At 54.6% G+C, this 21406-nt stretch overlaps 1 protein-coding gene across 6 annotated transcripts in view; it reads left to right on the forward strand.

The window, feature by feature from the left end:
* TXNRD2 (thioredoxin reductase 2) overlaps window positions 1-11220 on the forward strand; it is a 48255-nt gene extending 37035 nt beyond the window's left edge. For 5 of the 6 annotated variants that reach the window (XM_037067410.1, XM_037067411.1, XM_037067413.1 and 2 more), the window contains 7 exons: window positions 1287-1423; window positions 4459-4554; window positions 4943-5035; window positions 6548-6619; window positions 6750-6847; window positions 9723-9931; window positions 10934-11220. In XM_037067410.1, the coding sequence (XP_036923305.1) occupies window positions 1287-1423; window positions 4459-4554; window positions 4943-5035; window positions 6548-6619; window positions 6750-6847; window positions 9723-9846 (620 nt within the window). In that variant the 3' untranslated portion in view covers window positions 9847-9931; window positions 10934-11220. The remainder of the gene's footprint in view (window positions 1-1286; window positions 1424-4458; window positions 4555-4942; window positions 5036-6547; window positions 6620-6749; window positions 6848-9722; window positions 9932-10933) is intronic. The other variant, XM_037067415.1, reaches the window with a different exon arrangement.
* Window positions 11221-21406: the final 10186 nt, after the last annotated feature.

A 21406-nucleotide genomic window follows, 5' to 3' on the forward strand; every position in this document is an offset into this window, starting at 1 on the left:
GCTGAGGGCCTGCAACCTGGAGCTGCCGCAGGAATTGGCCCCTCACCTCACAGAGACCCTGAGCAGGGCGTGAGTTTGTGCATTCTCGCTGCTTGCTCTGGGTTGGCTCCCCACCGTGTGGCACTGGGGACACAAGGCCACAGCCTGTCCATGCAAACAGTCTGGTGGCAGGATAGAAGCGTAAACCCACCACAAAGTGCTGTCCTGCCCCCGGTTGAGCCTCAGGAAGAGTGTGAGGAGCCCTGGGGTCGCAGAGAGAGTGGAAAGGAGGTCACCCGACCCCAGGAACGGGCCATGTGGGGACTCACGAGGTTGTCAGCTTACCTGAGGCCCATAAGCAGGCTCCGTGGAGACAGAGACGCCCTCAGGGGAAAAAGCACACACAGGAGCTTCTGTGAGGGGCCCGGGTTGTGTGTGTTCCGTGCCTTCCCCTTGGAGCATGTCTGTAAGAGCTGCGTGGCCCTGTCACATCCTGTCTGTGGCTGCTCTGCTGTGTCCCAGGGCCTCCAGGCCTGCACTGGGCTGCGCCCTTTGTCTCAGCCCCTTCGCTGGGGAGGGTCAATGATCGAAGTCTTGGTGCACATCACTCTTGGGCTATCACTGCTTCTAGACTTTTATGTGGTCAGAACTAGGAACTTTATAGTTTAAAAAAATCATGATTTTCCAATTCAAATCGAACGCGATGAGGTTTTGAACGATGCACAAGAACTCTCTGCAGCTTTACTTTTTTTAGGATGTAGCCCTCTGAAGATATTCAGTGAAAATGTGGGTTCCTGCAGCTCCTGAATGAATCGCCTTTTGGCCGCTCCATTGCCAACTTCACGCACAAGCAGGCCCCTTTGTTCCCGGTTGTTTACAGCTCATAGGAGTTTTTTTTCCATTTTGGGTTTAATTTTATTTTTAAAAATATATAAACTACCTATGCGATTAAGAAATCAAAATTCTATCACAGGGTGTGTTTGGAGAAGTCCTATTCTTATTTCTCTCCCCTCCCCCCATTTCCATCCTTCCCGAAGCTCCCTGTTTATATTAGTCCCACCTCACCCTTTCATTGATTCTCTGTGCAAAAGTAGAGGTGTGTGTGAGTAGGTGTGTGGTGTGTGTGTGTGTGTGTGTATGTGTGTTTGAGGCCCGTGGAGGCCAGGAGTCTCTTGACAATGTTTGTGTTTGATGTCTAACCAATTCTATGGTGGGCATTCTGAGAAAGGTTTCCAGTAAACCAAGGGATCTCGGTCAAAACTGCTAAAGAAAGCTGCAGTGAATAAACCACTCTGTATTTCCTCCAGGTCGAGTTCCAGAAACCAGAGGTCTGAATTTGGAGAAGGCCGGGGTAAACATTAACCCTGAGAGTAAGAAGGTCCTGGTCGACGCCCGGGAAGCCACCTCCATCCCTCACATCTATGCCATTGGAGATGTAGCGGAGGTAAGGCTGGTGCCTGATGCTGCCCCACCCCCGCCCAGGCCAGACCTTGGGGACACACAGACATGATAGAGGCTCTGGGCCAAGCCCCAGGGACCATTAGACTCGAGTTCTGGGTGGAACTGGACGTCAGCCTCCCCTGTCTTGATTGCTCTTCCTTCCTGTGGGGGGCGGGCAAGGAAGGCTTAAAGGGCAGATTCCTGTCCTGAACCATCACTGCGTCAGCTCTGAGGAGACAGCACCTGGTCACACACACTGGTGCTGGCCTCACCTCCCTACAGGTGGGCACAGGTGCAGGAATGTTGCTGCTGGACATGGCCTTGGGGCCATGGTGGCCCCAGAGCACTGGGCCTGACCTCCTTGCCTCAGTTTATGCTCTGATCTCCAGGCGGGCCAACACTCCCCATGGGCTGTCAGATGGGCTGGGCCTGAGGACGACACCGGAGCCTCACAGTGTATGGACCCAGTCCCCCTCACAGGCCTGCTGCTGCCTCCCCTGGACAGTAGGGGGCTTACCATCCTGAGTCCCTGGTGGAGGCACTGCCCCCCCGCCCCCACCTTACAGGCTCTAGCAAGACCTGCAGCTAGTCACTTGTGGGGCCTCTGCTCCCCCAACGCCTCAGGAGCTGTCAGCCTGTCCTGCATATTATACAGCATGTCCTGAGAAAGGTGCCTCAGGACAGTCACTGGACAAAGGGGACTGAGAGGGGCACCAGGTCCCCCAGACCCCTCAGCCCTCTTGGCCTTGACCCGCTAGCTCAGTTGACGTGTGTCAGTTTCCTGGGGCTGCCACCACAAATCGCCACAAATTGGGTGGCTGAGGACAATAGGAATTTATTTCCTCTAATTCTGGAGACTAGCAGTCCGAGATCCGCCTCCTGAGCCTCCAGGAGAAGGATCCTTCCTTGCCTCTTGTAGTTGTCGTTTGGTGGCCCCAGACATCCAGGCTTGGAGGCGCAGCTCTGCCGTCTCTGTTCCTTCTTCACTGGGCCCTCCAGGTGGCTGTGTGTTCTTGTTTGTCTCTATTAGGACCCTCCCGTTGGACTGAGGGCCCCCCTAATCCAGCATGACCTCATCGCCGCCCCTACCTTAGTCATATCTGCAAAGACTCTTAATTCCAAATAAGGTCACACGCTGAGGTTCCAGGCAGAGGTGAATTGGGGGGATGCTATTAAACCCACCATGATGTGCTGATTTACATTCACTCATCAGATACTGACTGAGGGCCCGCTGCTCTGGCACCCGGCGCTTTTCTGAGTTCTGGGGCCACTGCAGGAACAGATGAAAGCCCCAGTGCTCATAGAGCTGCCATTCTGGTAGAGGCCACAGATGACACATAAGCAAGTAAACCATTTCAGATTCAGAAGATGCTTAGTGACCGGGGGTCGGCAGAGACCTAAGGGAGCAGCAGTGAGGGACCTCTGGGCTGGGGAAGAGCTAGCAAAGGCCTGGGGTTGCTCAGCGAGGATGCTCATGCCCACGTGTACCCAGGAATCCACTTAGAGAAATGCCTGGGGGCAGTGGGTAGTTTAGGTGAGCAGATCCCTGGTTGGAGCATCCTGGAGCTGAGAGGGCACAAGTGGCCATTGTCACTGATGCTGTGGGACCATCCTTCCCTCAGTGTCCCCTGCCAGCCTAGCCTCTACTCTGATCCTGATACTTAGGGGGTTTCATGAGAGCTCGGACACGTGGGGACAGGCCAGGGCAGGGCCTGGGCATAGGCTGGGACTTCCCTTTGTTCCTGAAGGGACAGTCTCCCCATTTATCATGGATCTTCAGTGATAGCTCAGCTGGACCGTGTGGTCAGAGCTCTGGTCAGCTCTCCTGCCAGATCATCTTTGACCATCTAGTTGGCCTGTTGCTGTGGACAAAAGTGAGTGGCTTTACATGCCCCCAAGTGTCCGGTGGGCCTGGCTCCTATTGTCGGGGAACGCAGTTATCAGTGTGACCTCTGGTGGCTGGGACGTGGCATTCTCTGCTAGTGGCCTTCTGTATTCATTCTGTGAGCTGTGCCCTAAGATAGCATCAGGGTCTTGGGAGAGAGCCTGGTTCAAATCAGACTCCATGCACCCTGGGAGCTGAGCGAGTTGGAGTCCCATCAGCTGCAGAGCTCATGCCAGTACGGCAGAAAGCAGTATTTCAGACCATGTTGTCAGGAACATGTGGTACACACAAAGGTGTTATCTATCCAAACATTGAATCCACTTTCCTGAAAAAGGTCACTCTGAGCAGTCACAAGAGTTAACGCCCCACTGGTCCAGGTGTGGGGGGGACAGGCATTTTTTAGTGCAGCCTTGTGCCCTGTGCCTGGAGGTCTCTACACCTCGCCAGGCTCGGTGGAATGCGCGGCCTGCTCTCCAGAGTTATCTCTGTGGATCTCCATTCATTTCTGGAATGTCAAACAACATCTGCATTTCCTGCTGCCACGGAGGTGATTGGCAGCCTGTCCCAGGCTTATGTGTGCAGGAACACTGGGGCTGTGCCCCCACCGCCCCCCCAGCAGGACACACTGGGACCGAGGGGCCCCCAGCAGAGCAGCGTGTTGATGTGGGGTTTGCAAGGGCCTCTGAGGAGCTGCGTGTCTGGAGCCCACGGGAGGCCTCGAGGGCCCGCTTTAGCCGGAGGCCCAGTTAATGTGGACACTTGAACGGCAGCAGCATCTCTTTGGAGCTTTGTTGTAGGGTCGGCTCTCCAAGGTCACCAGTGTGAAGAAGGGTTCAGATAGAAGCCACAAGGGAGCGTGGGCACTGTGTGGCCTTGTCAGAATCTCACCTCTCTGCTGGGCAAGGGTGTCACCATCACAGGTGTCTCCCAGAGTGAGACGGGGGGGGGGGGGGCGCGGGGGAGGCGCGGGGGCGGCGCCAGGAGAGAACCAGCAGACTCGCCAAGGGCCCTGGGTGCTGCTGCCTCAGGGCAGAGACCCAGCAGCAGCAGCGTTTGGGGGTTCCTGAAAGGGAGATGCCTCACTGGGAAGGTGATGGGGGACTGCACGGACTGCCTTAGGGGACAGGCTGCACTGACGCCCCTTCCTCTGTCAGGGGCGGCCCGAGCTGACACCCACAGCTATCATGGCAGGGAAGCTCCTGGCCCAGAGGCTCTGCGGCCAGTCCTCAGACCTGATGGACTACGACAATGTGAGTGCCTGCTGCCTTGCCCAAGGCTAAGTTCAGTCTGGAGAGGGCTGCGGCTCGTCCTGGGGTGTCGGGGTATGTGTGTGTGCCTGTGTGTGTACACACACATCTATACATGTGCCAGTATGTGTGGGGATGCATGCACGTGCACTTCCCTGTGTGTATTCATGCAGGCATGTGGTATGTGCAGGTATGCATGTATGTTTGCATTTTTGTGCATATCTGTGTGTTTGCGCATGATATGGGTGTATGTGGGTGTGTACATCAGTGTGTTTGTGCCTGAGTGTGAGGTTTAGTTTTGTGGGTGGGGCCCAGGAATAAGTGAGTGAGTCTACCCACTGCTCTGCCAGCACATCTGGGGACTTGGCCTGACTCAGAACCTGCCTTCCAGGTCCCCACAACTGTCTTCACCCCACTGGAATATGGCTGTGTGGGGCTATCAGAGGAGGAGGCCGTGGCTCGCCACGGAGAGGAGCATGTGGAGGTAAGTCAGGGTCCGAGGAGAAGGGGCCACCATGACAGGACCTGCGTGGCGCTCCCGCCTCCAGACACCCCTCCCTGACAGGCCCAGCAGGAGAGCAGCAGTGCTGGCCCCCTGCTTCCCAGGGCCTGCAGGTGGGCTGGGGGGAGCCGGCAGGGCCTGCGGACCCAGAGCAATGGCTATGACGCTGTGATGTGGCTGGTGGGAAGGGGCTTGTGAGGCAGAAGTGTAGGAGGGGGTCCCAGAGAGTAGGGTGTGGCCCACCTCACAGGGCACTTCTCTCCCTAGGCCTGGAAAGGTTTCTGCTGCACTCTGACCTCTGCTCCCTTTGTTCCCTATCCTCCTGCCCCAGTCTTGACCCAACCCCCTGGGGACCTCGAATTCCTGGGACTCCCGGACTCCCCTGTGGTTCCTGCAGTCTGTGACTTCTCATCCCGCCAGCTTCTGCCTCTGCTCCTCTTGATCCTTCCAGTCCCCACAGGCCCCATGACAGCCCAGGGCAGGGGTTTCATCAGACGAGACAAGGCTGCTTCAGGGTCTGCTCTGGCAGGCCTGCTGTGGCCTGGGGGTGGCCACAGAGCCTGCCCCAGGCAGCCTGGCAGGATGCAGAGAGAGGCTTTGGGTGCTGGAAGCCTTTACAGTGGCTCCCTCTCGCTGTTGCAGCAGCCTTCAGGCAGACCAGGGAGAAACCGGACCCCGTGTGGTCATCACCGCAGGGCTTGGTACCCTTCGGGAATGAGCCGCTGGACTCCAGGGCCTGCCCCTTGCCCCAGCGCCCCAGTCCCCTCCATCAACGGGCCAGGCCTGACAGGCCAGCCTTTCCCTCAGCACTTTATTTGCTATTTTTGTTTGATTCATCACAAGTACACTGGGACATATGTTCATGGCATTTTATAATGTTGTTTTATGTTTCACAATGTTGAATGGCCAAATACCCTTTGTTTGTTTTTTTTCCAATTCTGTCTTAGCTAGAACAATATTCTCTGAAGCACCATTAATTAATAATGGCTGTGTAACACATGTGAGGGCCCTGCTCATTTTTTACTCAGCCGCAGCCCTGAACACACTGTCGATCCCTTCTCGGGTGCTGAAAGCCTTTGTCCGACAGCTCCAGTGTGGGCCGGGGGCCACCCCGCACCAGCCCCCTCCTCCCTGCTCAAGTGAGGGCCCACCAAGCACCAGGGTGCCTGAGGGAGGCCACTAACCTCAGTCACCCTGATCACTCTGCCGCGCCCACCCCATCTGCACTCCTGGGCGAGGCCCACGCCATGCACAGAGCCTTGGGCCCAGGGATCAGTCACGTGGGAGGTGCTGACCTGGCGCCTGCTCTGCCGCCGTGGTTCATGGAGGTCTCGGCCTGCACGGGACAGGTTCTGTCCTGCAGTGGGGCTCTGGCCATAGACAGCCTGTGCACGGGTCTCTGCTGTGTTCACACAGCCTATCAGAGCTGGAAATGTCTAGGGGGGTTGATCGGCTGCAGCTGCTGATTCCAGGGATCTGTACCTTATCACCCAGGTTTATCACGCCTATTATAAACCACTGGAGTTCACAGTGGCTGAACGGGATGCGTCCCAGTGTTACATAAAGGTGAGTGTCCTTGTGGGCCTGAGTCGGGCATGCCAGGAGGTGAGGGGGAGGAAAAGAGCGTGCCCCAGGCTGGGGGAGCCGCAAATGCGGCCAACTCCAGCCAGGTGACAGCTGACCGTGTGGCTTTCAGATGGTGTGCCTACGGGAGCCCCCGCAGCTGGTGCTGGGCCTGCACTTCCTTGGCCCCAGCGCAGGTGAAGTTACTCAAGGATTTGCTCTGGGGATCAAGTAAGTCCCAAAGAATGTTGGCCATTACACGAGGCCCAGACTGGTGTCCCTGGGAGTCCTGGCAGCGCTACGCCGGCGTGTCCGCTGCGTTGGCGCTGCTTTCACGTAGTGTCGTCTGTGTTCTTGGCAGAGCCTCTCCTTAGACAGGGCAGGTTCAGCCAGACAAGAGGCACCTTCTTCTCCAGCCAAACCCTGTCAAGCCAGCCACACTGGCTGTCTATGGCCAGGCCACCTGGGGGGCCCTGGGAAAGCCTCATGTTCCTGGTGGTCCTTGGGGAGTCAGTCTTTGGGTCTTTTCTACTCAGAATGAGCAGAGTTGGGGTACTTGTTCCTGGGACCCAGTGCCCAGGTGGTCACAAGCAAGGTTTCAGCCCCAAGTGTACTGTGGGAGCTGTACCCCCTCTACGTGGGCGTTCGTCTGCCAGAACCCCGGCCATTACCCAGGCTGTGCACTGTGGGGCGCATGGCTCCCGGGAGCCTTTGCTGACAGAGGTTCTGGGTGTGAATGGGTTGTCCAGGGCAGTGAGGAATTTGGGCAGCTGGGTGTGGGGCTGACAGGGGCTGGAGGGTGGAATGAAGCAGAGGAGAGAGGCTGAAGTCACAGAGGAAGAAGCGTGTACTGCCTGGATCCCCACATATGGTTGGGGTGTGTGGAGGTGGGGGTCTAAGGACAGGGCAGGGGTTCAAGGAGCAGGTTGATACCCAGAAAAGCTGATAGTAGAGGGCTACAAAGGCTGAGGGTCTAGTCCAGACATCCCAGGGGCACCCCTGCCTCCCATGTGGGCAGCACAGCCCCTCAGATAGGGGCACCGCATCACAGAGCAGTGAGCCTCGGGCCCCACCGCTGCCCCCCTAGCCCTTCACACACACATCAAGGTGATCACTAGGTTGTGGGGTCAGGTTCTCCCCAGAGGGAAGGGGTGCTGCCTGGGAGGAGAGGAGAGCAGGCAGGGCTGGACCCAGGGCTGGACTCACATCCTTGGAACATNGCCAGAACCCCGGCTATTACCCAGGCTGTGCACTGTGGGGCGCATGGCTCCCGGGAGCCTTTGCTGACAGAGGTTCTGGGTGTGAGTGGGTTGTCCAGGGCAGTGAGGAATTTGGGCAGCTGGGTGTGGGGCTGACAGGGGCTGGAGGGTGGGATGAAGCAGAGGAGAGAGGCTGAAGTCACAGAGGAAGAAGCGTGTGCTGCCTGGATCCCCACACATGGTTGGGGTGTGTGGAGGTGGGGGTCTAAGGACAGGGCAGGGGTTCAAGGAGCAGGTTGATACCCAGAAAAGCTGATAGTAGAGGGCTACAAAGGCTGAGGGTCTAGTCCAGACATCCCAGGGGCACCCCTGCCTCCCATGTGGGCAGCACAGCCCCTCAGATAGGGGCACCGCATCACAGAGCAGTGAGCCTCGGGCCCCACCGCTGCCCCCCTAGCCCTTCACACACACATCAAGGTGATCACTAGGTTGTGGGGTCAGGTTCTCCCCAGAGGGAAGGGGTGCTGCCTGGGAGGAGAGGAGAGCAGGCAGGGCTGGACCCAGGGCTGGACTCACATCCTTGGAACATGTGTCTGGTCCTTAATCATGGGATTCAGGTTATACCCTGTTCCATCCAGAGTAACCACTGGAAGGAAGCCTGTGGGGCTGGTACAAGGCTCTGCTGCATCTTGTGGGAAGGTCATCCACCCTGGGCACAGAGAACAGCTAAGGTGACCCCTGGAACCCGGCCCACTGGGCTGTGTGTGCACGCTGGCTGGCAGGCCGGGCTGCCCACAGCTCCAGCCCAGAGGGTCTCTGGGGCCGGTGGGATAGGGAGAGCCCACGGCTCCCACAAAGCCATCTCCATCCATACGCTGGCACGCTGGTGCTCCTGCCAGGACTGACACTCAGCTTCCGGAAAAATGTCTGGAGAGACTCTTTCAAATGCAGCAGCTTTAAAAAATAATACAACTGCAAAGGGCTGATTTCTCTAACACACAGAACTCTCAGAAATCAACAGTAATGATTATAGGACAAATCCAGTAGAAAGACAGAGAACATGAATAGGCAATCCAGCGGAAATGAAGATAAAAATAAGTAGAAAGCTGCTATGTCTTGATCGGGATTTTAAAATATAATTGAAACTCCAAAAATCTTTTTGGTTGGGTTTTGCACAGTGGAGCCACTGAAGGTCTGAGCAAGTCGGCAGAGTGATGAGAGATGTGTCCGGCACAGTCGGGAGGAAGGACTGCCCCTCTGTCGTAGGACCTTCCATCCACATTTGGAATGAACACACTAGCCGTTCCTGCTGGGGCCCTTCCCACCAGCTAGGTCTTCCAGCACACGTGTGCCGATGTAACGGCAGTGCCCTGTAGGGGCCCATACACAGTGAGCCAAGGAGCGAGCGGTGCACTGGGGACGGTTGTTGCCGAGCATGCAGGAGGCACCCATGTGACAAATACTGGGTGCCAGGCAGAAGAGCGAGCCAGGAGGGCGAGCTGGGCTGGTGCGGGCTGCGGTAAAGAAAAGTGGGCTCAGGCAGAGCGAGGAAGTGGGCCACACAGAAGGACCAGCTGGAGGCCCAGCCCAAGTAGAGCTGTGTCTGGTGGGCCAGGAACAGCAGGAGGCCAGGCTGGAGCAAGTGAGGGACGGGTCAGGTGTGATGCAGGCTTGAGGTGGGGCTGCTTGGCCACCGCAGGCCCTGGACATTTCCTTGGAGGGAGATGGGGTGGGTGGAGCAGGTGTTCCTGGCTGTGGGCTGGAGGAGAGAGGGTGGGAGCCAGGACCGGGCAATGGTGAGGAGAGCAAGACTCCCGGGGCGCCCCCCGTGTACCACCTTCATGAGGGCAGGATGACGTGAACACGTCTCCCCGCACTGCCTGACTGCTCCCTTCCCCTGTGTGTAGGTGTGGGGCCTCCTACGCACAGGTGATGCGCACAGTGGGCATCCATCCCACTTGTGCTGAGGAGGTGGCCAAGCTGCGCATCACCAAGCGCTCGGGCCTGGACCCCACCGTGACTGGCTGCTGAGGGTAAGCCACCATCCCTGCCAGGCCCGGGGCACACCGCACGCCAGCGTCCCCCACAGCCAGGCCCTTTGGAGTTTCGGATCCAGGTACATGGGCAGGGTGGGCTTTGTGTAAGGACAGAGCAGTGATGGGGCAGGGGAGGGTGCCACTGTGAACTGCTCTTCAGGGGTGTGGCAGGCTGTACCTGCTGTGCCACCTCAGACAGGTGAGTCCTGGGCTCAGGCCATAGTAGCCAAAGAAACAAGGCTAGGATGGGGGTCTACAGAGGGCCCCCCGTTCCCTGGCCTGGCTGCCACTGCTCCTACGTGCTCCCTCACGCCCATCGCAGGTAGCCTGTCCCAGGTGGGACAGTGGGTGTGGATGGCGCCCCCTAGGCTGAGCTACGCAGGCCACTGGGCGGGAGGAGAGGGCCTCTCTCTCCTGCCTTGCTCCACGAAGAGCAGCGCCAGCCCGTTTCTTTCTTGCCCAGAAGGTGGAGATGCTGCCTTGCGCACAGCTGCTGCTGCACAGCTGGTTCTGTTCAAGCCTCCCGAAGCCAGGCTAGGCCAGTGGCCGCTGGGAGCCTCTGGCTGTGTTGTCGATCCCAACCCTCTTCTGAGGAGGAAGACATTAGCGAGACCCTCCCTGACCCCTGCCACGGGGATGCCTGTGGTCAGGGCCTTTCATCTCTCATCCTGAGCAGCAGGCTCCAGCCCCAGCGTGAGGGGCCGAGTCGTGGCCGAGTGTCCCATGCGCAGTGGGCTCGGGCCTCTCCTGGGCGCCCTGGGTACCCGCTCCATCGCAGTCCCCCAGCCAGGGCTGCCTTTGATACAGACAAACAAAGGGCACCCTGAGGAAACTCTTGTCTGAGTGTCACACCTAAAAAAGCTATTAAGAGCCTGCCATAAATTTTTATCATCACAAAATATTTTTCACGGTACAACACCCCCTGTGACTCATCATCCTGGGGAGGAGCGCTCTCTGGGGCTGGCTTCCTTCTGCCCTAAGCGGCTCCCTGTGTGTGGGCACGAGAGACGTGGCCGAGAGATGTGGCGGGGCACGTGTGGGCGTGGTGTGGCCACCTCACACTGACTTCCCATCTTCGGCAGGACATTGGAGACTCTCACCCCTGCCTGGAGAGCCCCAGCCTGGAGAGCCCCCAAGATGGCTGGCGTGGGACGGTGTGTCTGGATGGACTGCCCCTGTGCCCTGCGGGGATGGCTCCCAGAGGTATCAGCCCCCTCACTTGCACCATCCACCCCCTTCTGCCTGGGCCGGCCCTGTCCAGCCCCCAACGCCAGATGATGACGACCTGCGCAGAAACCCGCCCTGTGGGCTGCCCATGTCAGAACCCCCTGGTGTTTCTGGACTGCAAATAAAGAGGGTGTTTTCCTGAGGCGCGCACTGCACGTATTGTCCTCTAGCAGCCCCATGATGGCCCAGGTGGGGGTGAGGCCTGGCCACCCACCTCATCAACACCCCCGTCACCTCCCTTTATCATTTGGGAGCTGCTTCCACGTCATTCTGCAATGGGAAGTGGGGTAGCATCACTGCATTCCCAGCATCAGTGCCTTGGAAGACCCCGACCCTTCCTTCCTGGCACAGACCTTGGGGAATCCCTCCCAGGACCCTCTGTGGGCCTTACAGGTGCTCCGAGCCCTCTCTAGGTGCTCAGGAGGGATGGGGAGCTGCGGGCTTTGCTCCAGAGCATCCTGCCAGTGGTGTGACCCAGCCACAGCAGTGGGCAGGGGTTTGGGAAGCTTTCTGTCCCCTGAATGTTAGGCACCTCATTATGTTTTCACGGTGGCCTCCGAGTCAGTGTGTCTGCTGTGCTCAGGCTAATCCTGCACATCGAGGCTTGATGGGCCCAGAGAGCATCCGTCTCCATCGGCCGCACCTGTCAGTCACTGCAGAGAGATAGTGCTGACAACGACGGGCAGGGCCTGGCATTGTGCTGAGGCTTTAGTGGTGGTTAATCTCGTGTCTTTCTTAAGAAAACATCACTTAGTCTGCCGGCCCGGGAGCCCTGGATGGGACCCTGCTTGTCAGCAAACAAAGGAATGTCTTTGCACCTTAATGGGCCTACGGGAGCCTCAGACTCTCTGTGTGAAGCGCGTGCAGGAGCTCTCAGACGCCCAATTAAGATGCCAAGTGCTGGGCTGGGCCAGGTCCTCTCGACAAGTGCAGTGCGAGATCAGCCGTGTCCCATTTAACGCACGGCTGGCGGCGCGCCCCATCCTGGATCCTGCTCTCCACTGGGAGGAGGTATGCCCCTGTGGGCCAGAGCACCACAGGCAAAGGCAAGGTCTGAAGAGGTCAGCTAACACTTGGGCTGCCTGGGCGGCAAGGGGGGGCCTCTTGTAGGCAGGGGATTGCTGATACAGCCTCTGCCTCGGGGCAAAAGAGGAACCTGAAATGACCTTGTTGCTTTTTGTGATGATGGAAATGATTCTGCCTGGGTGGGAGCCCTCAGCACACACTGGGCACTGTGCAGTATTGAGGGTCAGTCGTGCCCATCACCAGCAGCCAGAGTGCCGTCCACATGGGCCTCCCCCCACAACCCCCAGCGGTTCTCTTTGCACATGCCTTACCCCAGCACGGACCTTGCTCCAGCATACCTGTTGTGTCCGCAGCACCCACTTCTGTGCTGAGTCTGGCTTGTGCTATTGCCCAGGAGAGAACAAAGCATCCAAGGTGCTGGGAGCCCCCAGCCACCTTGTCCGGCCCTGCGGGTGCTCAGAATAGCTCTTGGAGCTTGCTGCCCATGTGGCCTTAAAGCTCTACAGCACCCATCCTAGAGACCGCAGGCCCGCTGGCTCTCCTGCATGGGGGCTCACAGCCTTCCAGTAAATGGTGGGCAGGGGCCTAGCCCAGTTCACAAGCAGGGGGTGCTCCAGGTGGAGGCCTGCCACAAAGGTCTTGGTGACTGCCATCACCTGGGCCACCTTCCTGCCACATGCCATGTCAGTACACAATTGCCAGCTATGGGGCCTAATAACCTGGACATCCCACATGTACCCACTGCTCCCTGGGGCCTGGGAACCTGATTCCAGGGCCCCTGGCCAGGCAGTGTGTTCTGACAGTCACTTCACTCAGGACAGGGCCCACTGTGCACGTGAGTCTCCTGTCTAAATACAAGTGTGGGTGGCAGGACAAAGCACCGGGCTGCCGTGTTCTGTCTCCTGCCTGCTGCTCCCAGCTCACTGCATGGCCTGAGGCCCCTCTCTAGGCCCACCCATACCCTGTGCCTTCCTCCCAGGGACTGAGGGAGGGGCTGGAGCACCACGGGCCAGGTGCTCTCTACCTGGCCTGAGGGCCGCCTTCCCGCCGCCCTTGCCTGTTTTTATGGTGCAATGAAAATATGATTTTAATTCCTCAGATTGTTTTGTATAACCTACAATTACGCCCGGCGACGTCCTGCACTCTGCTTATGGCTCAGATTGCACAACGACATGGGAGGGAGAGGGGCCACTGCTCAGGGGTCACACCACCCTCTCCCCCACCCCTCGGCTGGCCACCACCCCTCTTCCTTTCCCAGCCCTGGAAGGTCCGAGGCCCGAAGGGAGGCAGGCACACAGAGGAGGGATCTAGGACTGACAGCTGGAGGTGCAGAGGGGGCACCGGCGCACAGGAGGTGGCCAAGATGCCCAGGCTGCGCTCCCCCTCCAAACCCTCTGCAGGCCACTGGTGTCTTCCCACAGCCCTGCTGAGATCCCCCAGCTTTTCTCACCCACCCTCATGCATGCTTCAGCCATGCCTTCATGCAGTGGAGAGGCCTGGCTTGGGAAGTGACCACTGAACTGGGCCAGGGGCCCTTGCAGGCAGAGCTGTCCCAGGAGAAACAGGTCTAGGTCAAGTGGTTCCTATGGTTCAGGGTGTCTGTCTGGGGCTTCAGGTTTGGGCTTGCCCCTGAGGTCCCTGGGGTGGCTTGTCCCACAGTGTCTTGGCCACACGCAGCAGCTTGGTGGCAGAGGCAGTGCCCTAGGGCCCAGCCCACTCCCCAGCCTGTTGCAGGCCTGAGCCCCTCACCTACTGCTCACTGCTGGGTGCAGAGCTGCTGGAGCTGCCGCAGTGCAAGAGACCCAGGACCCTGCAAGAGGGGCACTCTGAGTCGGCCAGTTAGTGTGCTCCTCAGGGCCTGTGCCGTCTTGAGACCCATGGCTTCCAAGCCACACCACTGAGTCCTCTGGACCCTGTTCACGCTCCAGGTGCCTGTGAGGGGGCTCCTTGCATGGACTCACTCACATCACTTACTGGAAGTGCACACATTGGCGTCGGGCTCTTATGAGCACAGCAGGGTCCAGGCCAGGGTGCCCAGGGCTGGGCCACCAGGAGCCACCCCTACCTCCCTGAGTCCCTCACAGCTGGGTAAGCCTCCTAGATGCCCTCTGGGAGCCACTTCCCCTCCCTCCCAATCCCAGGGGTCCCCACCCAGCAGAGGTGGGGCTGAGTGACTGCAAGAGTGATGCCCAGGGAGGGGGCAGGGTACACAGGGGTTTGCACTGGTTTTACGGGTGCTGCTTCTTGTTCCACATGCACTTGATCATGGGGATGGCCAAGGCCATGACCTTCAGACCTGGGTGTGATGCCCAGCACAAGGCAGCCCGGTGCCCTCCCCTGCAGACCTGCTCCAAGCAGGCCCGATCTGCTGCCTACTGTGCCCTGTCCCCACTCCTCCTCCCCACCACCTCCCCAGCTTCCAGAAGTCTCTCAGATTTCTGGTGCTGCCACTGAGGGCTCCAGGAGCCCTGTACATCCTGGTCCCTGGCCAAGCACCTGTGCCTGCAAGGGCAGCAAAGAGGCCATGGAGTGGGCCCCATGGGGCCCAGCAAAGCATCTTAGAGCTGAGCTCACCTAATCCCAGCCCCAGCGTGCTATGGTGCTCGGGTTTCCCTAATCCCGAAACCCAAACCAGGGCCCAGCAGCCTTCCCAGCGCCACGTGAAGGGGCAGCAAGAAGACCCCCACAGTGCGCCTGTTGTGTTTAGAGCTGACCCCCACCAGGACAGGACAGGGAGGTGGGCACCCACAGGGTGAAGAGCCAACCCTGATGAGCCTGGTGAGCAAAGGAAACAGCTGAGCCCACGGCAGCCTGGCTGGTCCAGGCAGGAAATTCAAAGCTGGTGGTGACAGCAGAAATAACGGGCAAGGCAGGCCCACCTCAAGCCTGCTGGGGCAAGGCAGGCCCACCTCAATCCCAGCCTCTAGGGTTTCATGGGACAGTGATCTGGCCATGAAATTAACCTTTTTTTTCCCTAATAAAATCGGGATTTTTTGGCTTATAACTGATGATCAAATAACACCAAGTGCTTGGGAATAAAGTGGAACCATAAACAAGAGACCGTGTGACCTCGTTATGTAACAGCTGGGGGTCAGGAGCCAGCTGGGCCCAGCTCCCTCCCCTGACCACTGACCACTGACTCAGCCACAGCTCCCAGGGGACTGGGCACCAGGCACATGTATGTGAACAACCCAGCATGGGGCACCCCAGAGGCTCCCCCTTTACAGTTCTGTCAGTGAGGCATGCAGGCCGTGTCTGGTGAGAACAGTTAATGGCACCTAGTGGTCTTTGGCATCTTTGAAGAATTTCCATACTCCAAATTTCCCCCAAGCAGATATAATTAGCTCTTGAACCACCAGGGTCAAGCTAGGAGACGGAATGTGAGGAGATCAAAGCAACATCTAAGTGTATTATTGGGGGGTCCCCACTTGATGAATGAGAAAACCTGTGCTCAGACTCCCCAGAAGTCTCCGTGAGTCCCAGTGTTTTAGCCACACTGCCACCTTGTCCACCGTGGCCTCGGTGCCAGGGCTGTGGAAGAGGGTGGGTGGGAGGTGAGACCTCCAGAGCAGCTTCAATGGCTCATTGTTCAGCCCATGGTGGCTGGAATTGGGCTGGGCGATGACAGTAATAAAGCCCTCACAATTAACAGAGGCTGGGTTTCCATAGCTTGGGGCGTGTTTGATTTTCAAAGTCTTTCGGAGGGGAGAAGGTGTATAAATGGAGTATGTTGTTCACGTCAGCCCACTCTTCGCAAGTCGGAGTTCCATCCAGCGCCTTACGTCTCTCCAAAGGTGGGTTTCCTATCAGCTCCCTGGTGCCCAAGCATGTCAGGGCGGGAAGCTGCCCCAGGAGGCCCAGGCACAGCTTGAGTGAGTGTTGCCTTGACCAGCTCAGACAAGCTCTGACTTCCCATCCCCCACCCCCGACTGAGGACCGCTGGGAGGCCTGATGCCTCAGTGAGTGGGGATGCTCCTCTCCCTCCTGCCGTGTACCCCTCCCCACAGCCCACTGCTGGCCCGTAGCCTGTGTCCATGCTGCTCCCTCAGCCCAGAGGGGTGCGCCCACCCTCTGGCCCTCCCTCTCGTTAGCTAAGATTCAGTGCTGAGCTCCCCATCCAGGAAGCTTCCCTGACACCTGGCAAGGGGCCAGCTTAGGGCTGCCACGGAATCCTGGTTCGTTATTACCATCTTTTCCTCTTTTGCCCTGAAGGAGCCTCCTTCTCACATCTTTCTCCCCCGCACGTGACTGGTGCTCAGAGAACGGCTGTCTAGTGGATGTTGGTATGAAGTCTTTATGTGACGTTTCCTATTCTGAAATGTCCATAGTGCCCTGCTCCGCAAGATCTCAGACCGTGTGCTCCACACTGGACGTCCATGGAAAGGGGGTGTGGCTTAGAACCTGACCTGACCTCCTTCAGCTTCCCTCCCCCCAGTGCTGACGTGCCAGGACCACACTAGGAGGGCACGACAGTAGGTCTGTTCCAACATCTCACCAGGCGCTGGTGTCCTGACCACAAGCAGGCACAACTGGATGGAGGCTTGTAAGGCAAATGGGTGGAGGGGCTGGTCTGGGCACTGACTGAGCAGGTTGGAGAGAGCTAACTTTTCCACAGATAGAAATGACCAACTCCAGACAAAATAGAAAAGATAACTCTCTGAAAGCATTGAAGATCACCCCAGTGCAGCCAGAAACTAGAGGGAATCTCACCACTGGAAAAAAAGAAATGCACTGAGATCCTTGTTTATACTGCTTTTACCCTGAGGGCCTGCTTTCAGGCATGGCATAGGTGATGGCATGTGAGAAGCTATAGTCCTATGGGCTCAAGGTGCCAGGGAACAGAGTTTGGGTCAGCCAGAGCATCTGGAAATGAAGGAGGAAATCCTTGAACCTGCACATTAACTCCCCTTAAGCCCTTGGTAGACGGCTGAACTGCACACACATGACCAAGATTCAACAAGTGTGGGGGATAATGGCCACACAGAGACCCAGCTCTCACCTACCACGGGGGAGGACAGGGCTTGGGTCACAAGTCCTGCCACATTACAGGGGTTGTGTACGTACTGTGGGCTCTCCACTGGAACCACAGAATGTCCACGCTGTAGGAGAAGACACTGTGTCCCAGGACTAAAGGGTTTGCATTAGGACTGAAGGCAAAACTGCAAGAGACCCACCCTAGCAAACATAAAACCAATCAAACTCTTGAAATCCAAAGATTAGAGAAAACCTTGAAAGCAGCCAGAGAAATGAGAACACATTACATATGTCTGCCTTCACATCAGAAAAAAAAAATGTAAATCAGAAGCAATGGAACAAAATTTAGGTGCAGAAAAGAAAAGCTGACCTAGAAATAGATGTACAGTAAAAATATTTTTCAGCCCTGGCTGATGTAGCTCAGTGCATTGAGCACAGGTCTGTGTACCAAAAGATCACAGTTCGATTCCCAGTCAGGGCACATGCCTGGGTTGCAGGCCAGTTCCCAGCAGGGGCCAGTTCCCAGCAGGGGCCAGTTCCCAGCATGGAATGCACAAGAAGCAATCATACATTGATATTTCTCTCTCTCTCTCTCCTCCCCTTCCCTTCTAAAGATAAATAAATTAAATTTAAAAAATATTTTTCAGTGAAGGAGAAAGGAAAACATTTTTGGATAAATGACAGCCGAGGTAATTCCTCATCAGAAGGCTCTCACTGTAAGAGCCGCGATGGGAAATTCTTCAGGCTGAAGAGAAATCACACCTGGTTTGGACACCGAGGCTGATGACCAAGAGCAAGGAAGAATACCAGAAATGGTGAAAATGCAAGTAAATTTAAAAGACTATCTTCCCCTCTCTTATTTTCTTTAAAAGCACCAATTACTTAAAGTAAGAATTAGAACCATGTACAATGGGGTTTAGGTGAATAAAGAACAGATGCCAACAGCAAAAAAAGATGTCCGCAATGGAATCATACGGTCGCAGGGTTCTTACAGTCAGTGTGAGGTGGTACAGTGTCTATTCTAAGTAGGTTACAGTAAACTAAGTATGTGTGCTGTGACTCCGAGAGCAACCACTAGATATAACACACAGAGGTGCAGCTGAAAGCCAATAGAGGAATTTAAATGAACTGATACAACCAAAAGAGGAAACAAAAGAGTAACAGAAAAGAAAAAAGGAGAAAGGAAGGGAGAAAGAGGATAAAATGACCAATACTGCAGATGAAAAGGGTAACACTGTTACAGATCCTAATAGGCATTAAAAAGATAAGGCAACATTATGAACACAATTTGATACATGTAACAAGTTAGACATGGACACATTACTTTCACAAGAAGTAGAAAATATGAATAACTTTGTATCTATTAAAAGAATTACATTCTTTATTAAAAGTATCCCCAAAAGAAAACTCCAGGCCCAGACAGTTTCACTGATGAATTTTAGCACACATTTAAGCAAACGTATAGACCTGTGGACAACATAATGCCAACCTACAGCAATTACTACAGAATGTACAGGAGGAAAAAACACTTCCCAAATCAGTTTATAAGGCCAGTATTGCCCTGATATAAAACCAGACAAAGACATTACAGGAAAAGAAAATAGCCAGTATTCCTTCAGTATGTAGATCAAGGTCCTTAGCAAAACACAAGTGCTTGAACCTGGCACTACATGCAAAGAATTCATTATGGCCAAGTGGGGTTTATCCCAGGAATACAAGTGATTTTCCATTCAACGCCCAGTCCTTGTTATTTGTCACATTAACAGATTGAAAAAAAAAAATGCTGTGATCATAGCAAAGATGGAGCAACATCATTGGACCAAATCCAACATCCAGTTATGAAAAAACAAAACTAGGACTTCTGCAAACTAGGACTCAAAAGAAACTCCCTCAACCTGATAAAAAAGGCATCTATGAAAAGCACTGACAACCAACAGCAGACTTAATAGTGAGAGATCAAACACTCTCCTTCTAAGATTAGGAAGAGGTCAAGGATGCCTGCTCCTACCACATTCACTGAACTTGATTACTGCAAGTCCTGGCCATTGCAATAGGCCAACTAAAAAATCATATATGTATGTATGCACACTCTCTATATAGATATTCAAATGTCATATATATAAAAGAAAGAAGGATAATTGCCTTTATTTGTAGATAAATTGCCTTGTTTTGGTTGTGTACATAGAAAATCCTAAGGAAACATAGATTTATAAACAACCACTAGAACTATTAAGTGAATTTGGCAAGAGCCAAGTAAGATAAAATGTCGTAATAAAATGTCATTTTACCATAAGATAAAATGTCAGTTCTATTTTTACACAGTAGCAAATAACAACTGGAAAATGAAAATTTTAAAATACTACTTACAATAGTATCTATACCCCTAAAATGTTGAGAGATAAATTTAAGAAAATCCTTGCAAATCTATGCACTGAAAACTATTACACTTCCTGAAATTAATGAATACCTAAAAAAATGAAGAGATACAATCCATTCATGGATTGGAAGATTTGATACTGTTAAGCTGTTTTACAAGGGCAATAGTCCCATTTATGAGGACTCCAATTTCATGGCATACCCATCTCTGAAAGCCCCACCTCCTAATCACACACACAGGGGAGCAGGGACAGTGAGGATGTCAACATATGGATGGGGTGGGTGGCACAAACATTCACTCCATAACAGGGCTGAAGCACAGGAACTCCAGGGGCACCAGGCTCAGGTGCCCAGCCCGCTGGCTAGGTGGGAGGGGTCTCTGAAGCATCCATACCAGTTGCGTGGGGCACAGCCCACCAGTGGGGCAGGAAAGAGACCCCTTTCTGGAAAATGACACTGGAACCTCTGAGAAGGCACCGAAGGGTTCAAATTTCTGTTAGAGCAAGAAGGGGCTCAATGAGCAGCGAGATTCTGCCTCTTTGTTCTGGGCTCTGAATGTCTACCAGCTCACTCCAGGGAAGGGCTCTGATAAAGGTGCAAGGCCAAGAAGCACAGGTAGGCTTGAGAGGCCGAAGGCCTTGCGCAGCTGGTGGCAGCTCTCTCCGCAGCTGAATGCCCCTGCTGTTTTTGCGCCACCCCCAACCCCCGTCTCTGGGGAGCCACAGTGCTGACGTCAGTCCCGAACACTTCAGAACCAAAGTCCTTGCTCCAGTCTCCCCTGCCTGACCACTGCCTCTGGGCCTCCCAATTCCAACCCGCACATGTAGCACCTAAGACACACGGGAGCACTCCCAAAGGAGGGGCTGCAAGCTGGGTAGGAATTCTCAGGTTTACCATCGCTGAGGCAAGTCCCAGCTTTCCCATCCGAGAAAGGAGCTGACCCCTGCCTCATCGTGGGGTGAGAAGCCTGAGATCGCACGCTGTGCTCTTGATGGGTTCTCAGCAGAGTTAGCGTGCCCACCACGGGGCTGGAAAAGCAGCACCGGACCCTCCTCCCAAGGACCCAGCTCACAGGAAAGTTAAAACCATTTAAAACACATATATCGAAATCAATGTAATACCACATATCCATAGAAAGAAAGGAAAAACCCATGTGATTATCTCACTTAACACAGAAAAAATTTTTGATAAAATTCAATGTTTCTTCATAATAAAATACTCAATAAACCAGGAATAGAAGGACACTTCCTCAATGTGATAAAGGTCACATGTAAAAAACCTACAGCTAAATCATATACTCAATGGTGAAACACTGGAAGCTCTTCCTGCTCTTACCACTTCTAGCCAACTTAGTGCTGGAAATCCTAGCCAGAGCAGTAAGGCAAGGAAAAGAAAGAAAGGCATTCAAATTGGAAAAGAAGAAGTAAAATTATTTGTCTGCAGATGATATGACCTTCTACTTTGAAAACCTGAAAGATTTCACAAAAACACTGCTAGAGGTAACAAATACATTAAGCAAGGTTTCAGGATACAAAATCAACACACAAAACTCAGCATGTCTCTATACACTGACAATGAACAACTCAAAAAGGAAATTAAGAAAGGAATTCCATTTACGATAACATCAGAGAGAATAAAATATATAGATATAAACTTAATCACAGAGGCAAAAGACGTGTACACTAAAAACTGCAAAAAAAAATCAATGAAAGAAATGAAAGAAGTCCTGAATAAACGGAAAATCACCCTGTACGTGTGGACTGGAAGACAATATTATGAAAATATTCGTATACACAAAGCAATATACAGATTAAATGCAGTCCTTATCAAAGTCCCAACAGGTTTTTTTTTTCTGAAATAGAAATACCCATTCTAATAACCAAAGATTATTCATGTAGAATCTCAAGGGACCTCAATAACCAAAATAATCTTTTTCTAAAGAAAGATTTCAT

The sequence above is a fragment of the Sturnira hondurensis genome, unplaced genomic scaffold (genome assembly GCF_014824575.4).
Source record: "Sturnira hondurensis isolate 20B ecotype Veracruz unplaced genomic scaffold, ASM1482457v3 Scaffold0017254, whole genome shotgun sequence".
In the NCBI taxonomy this organism is placed as follows: domain Eukaryota; kingdom Metazoa; phylum Chordata; class Mammalia; order Chiroptera; family Phyllostomidae; genus Sturnira; species Sturnira hondurensis.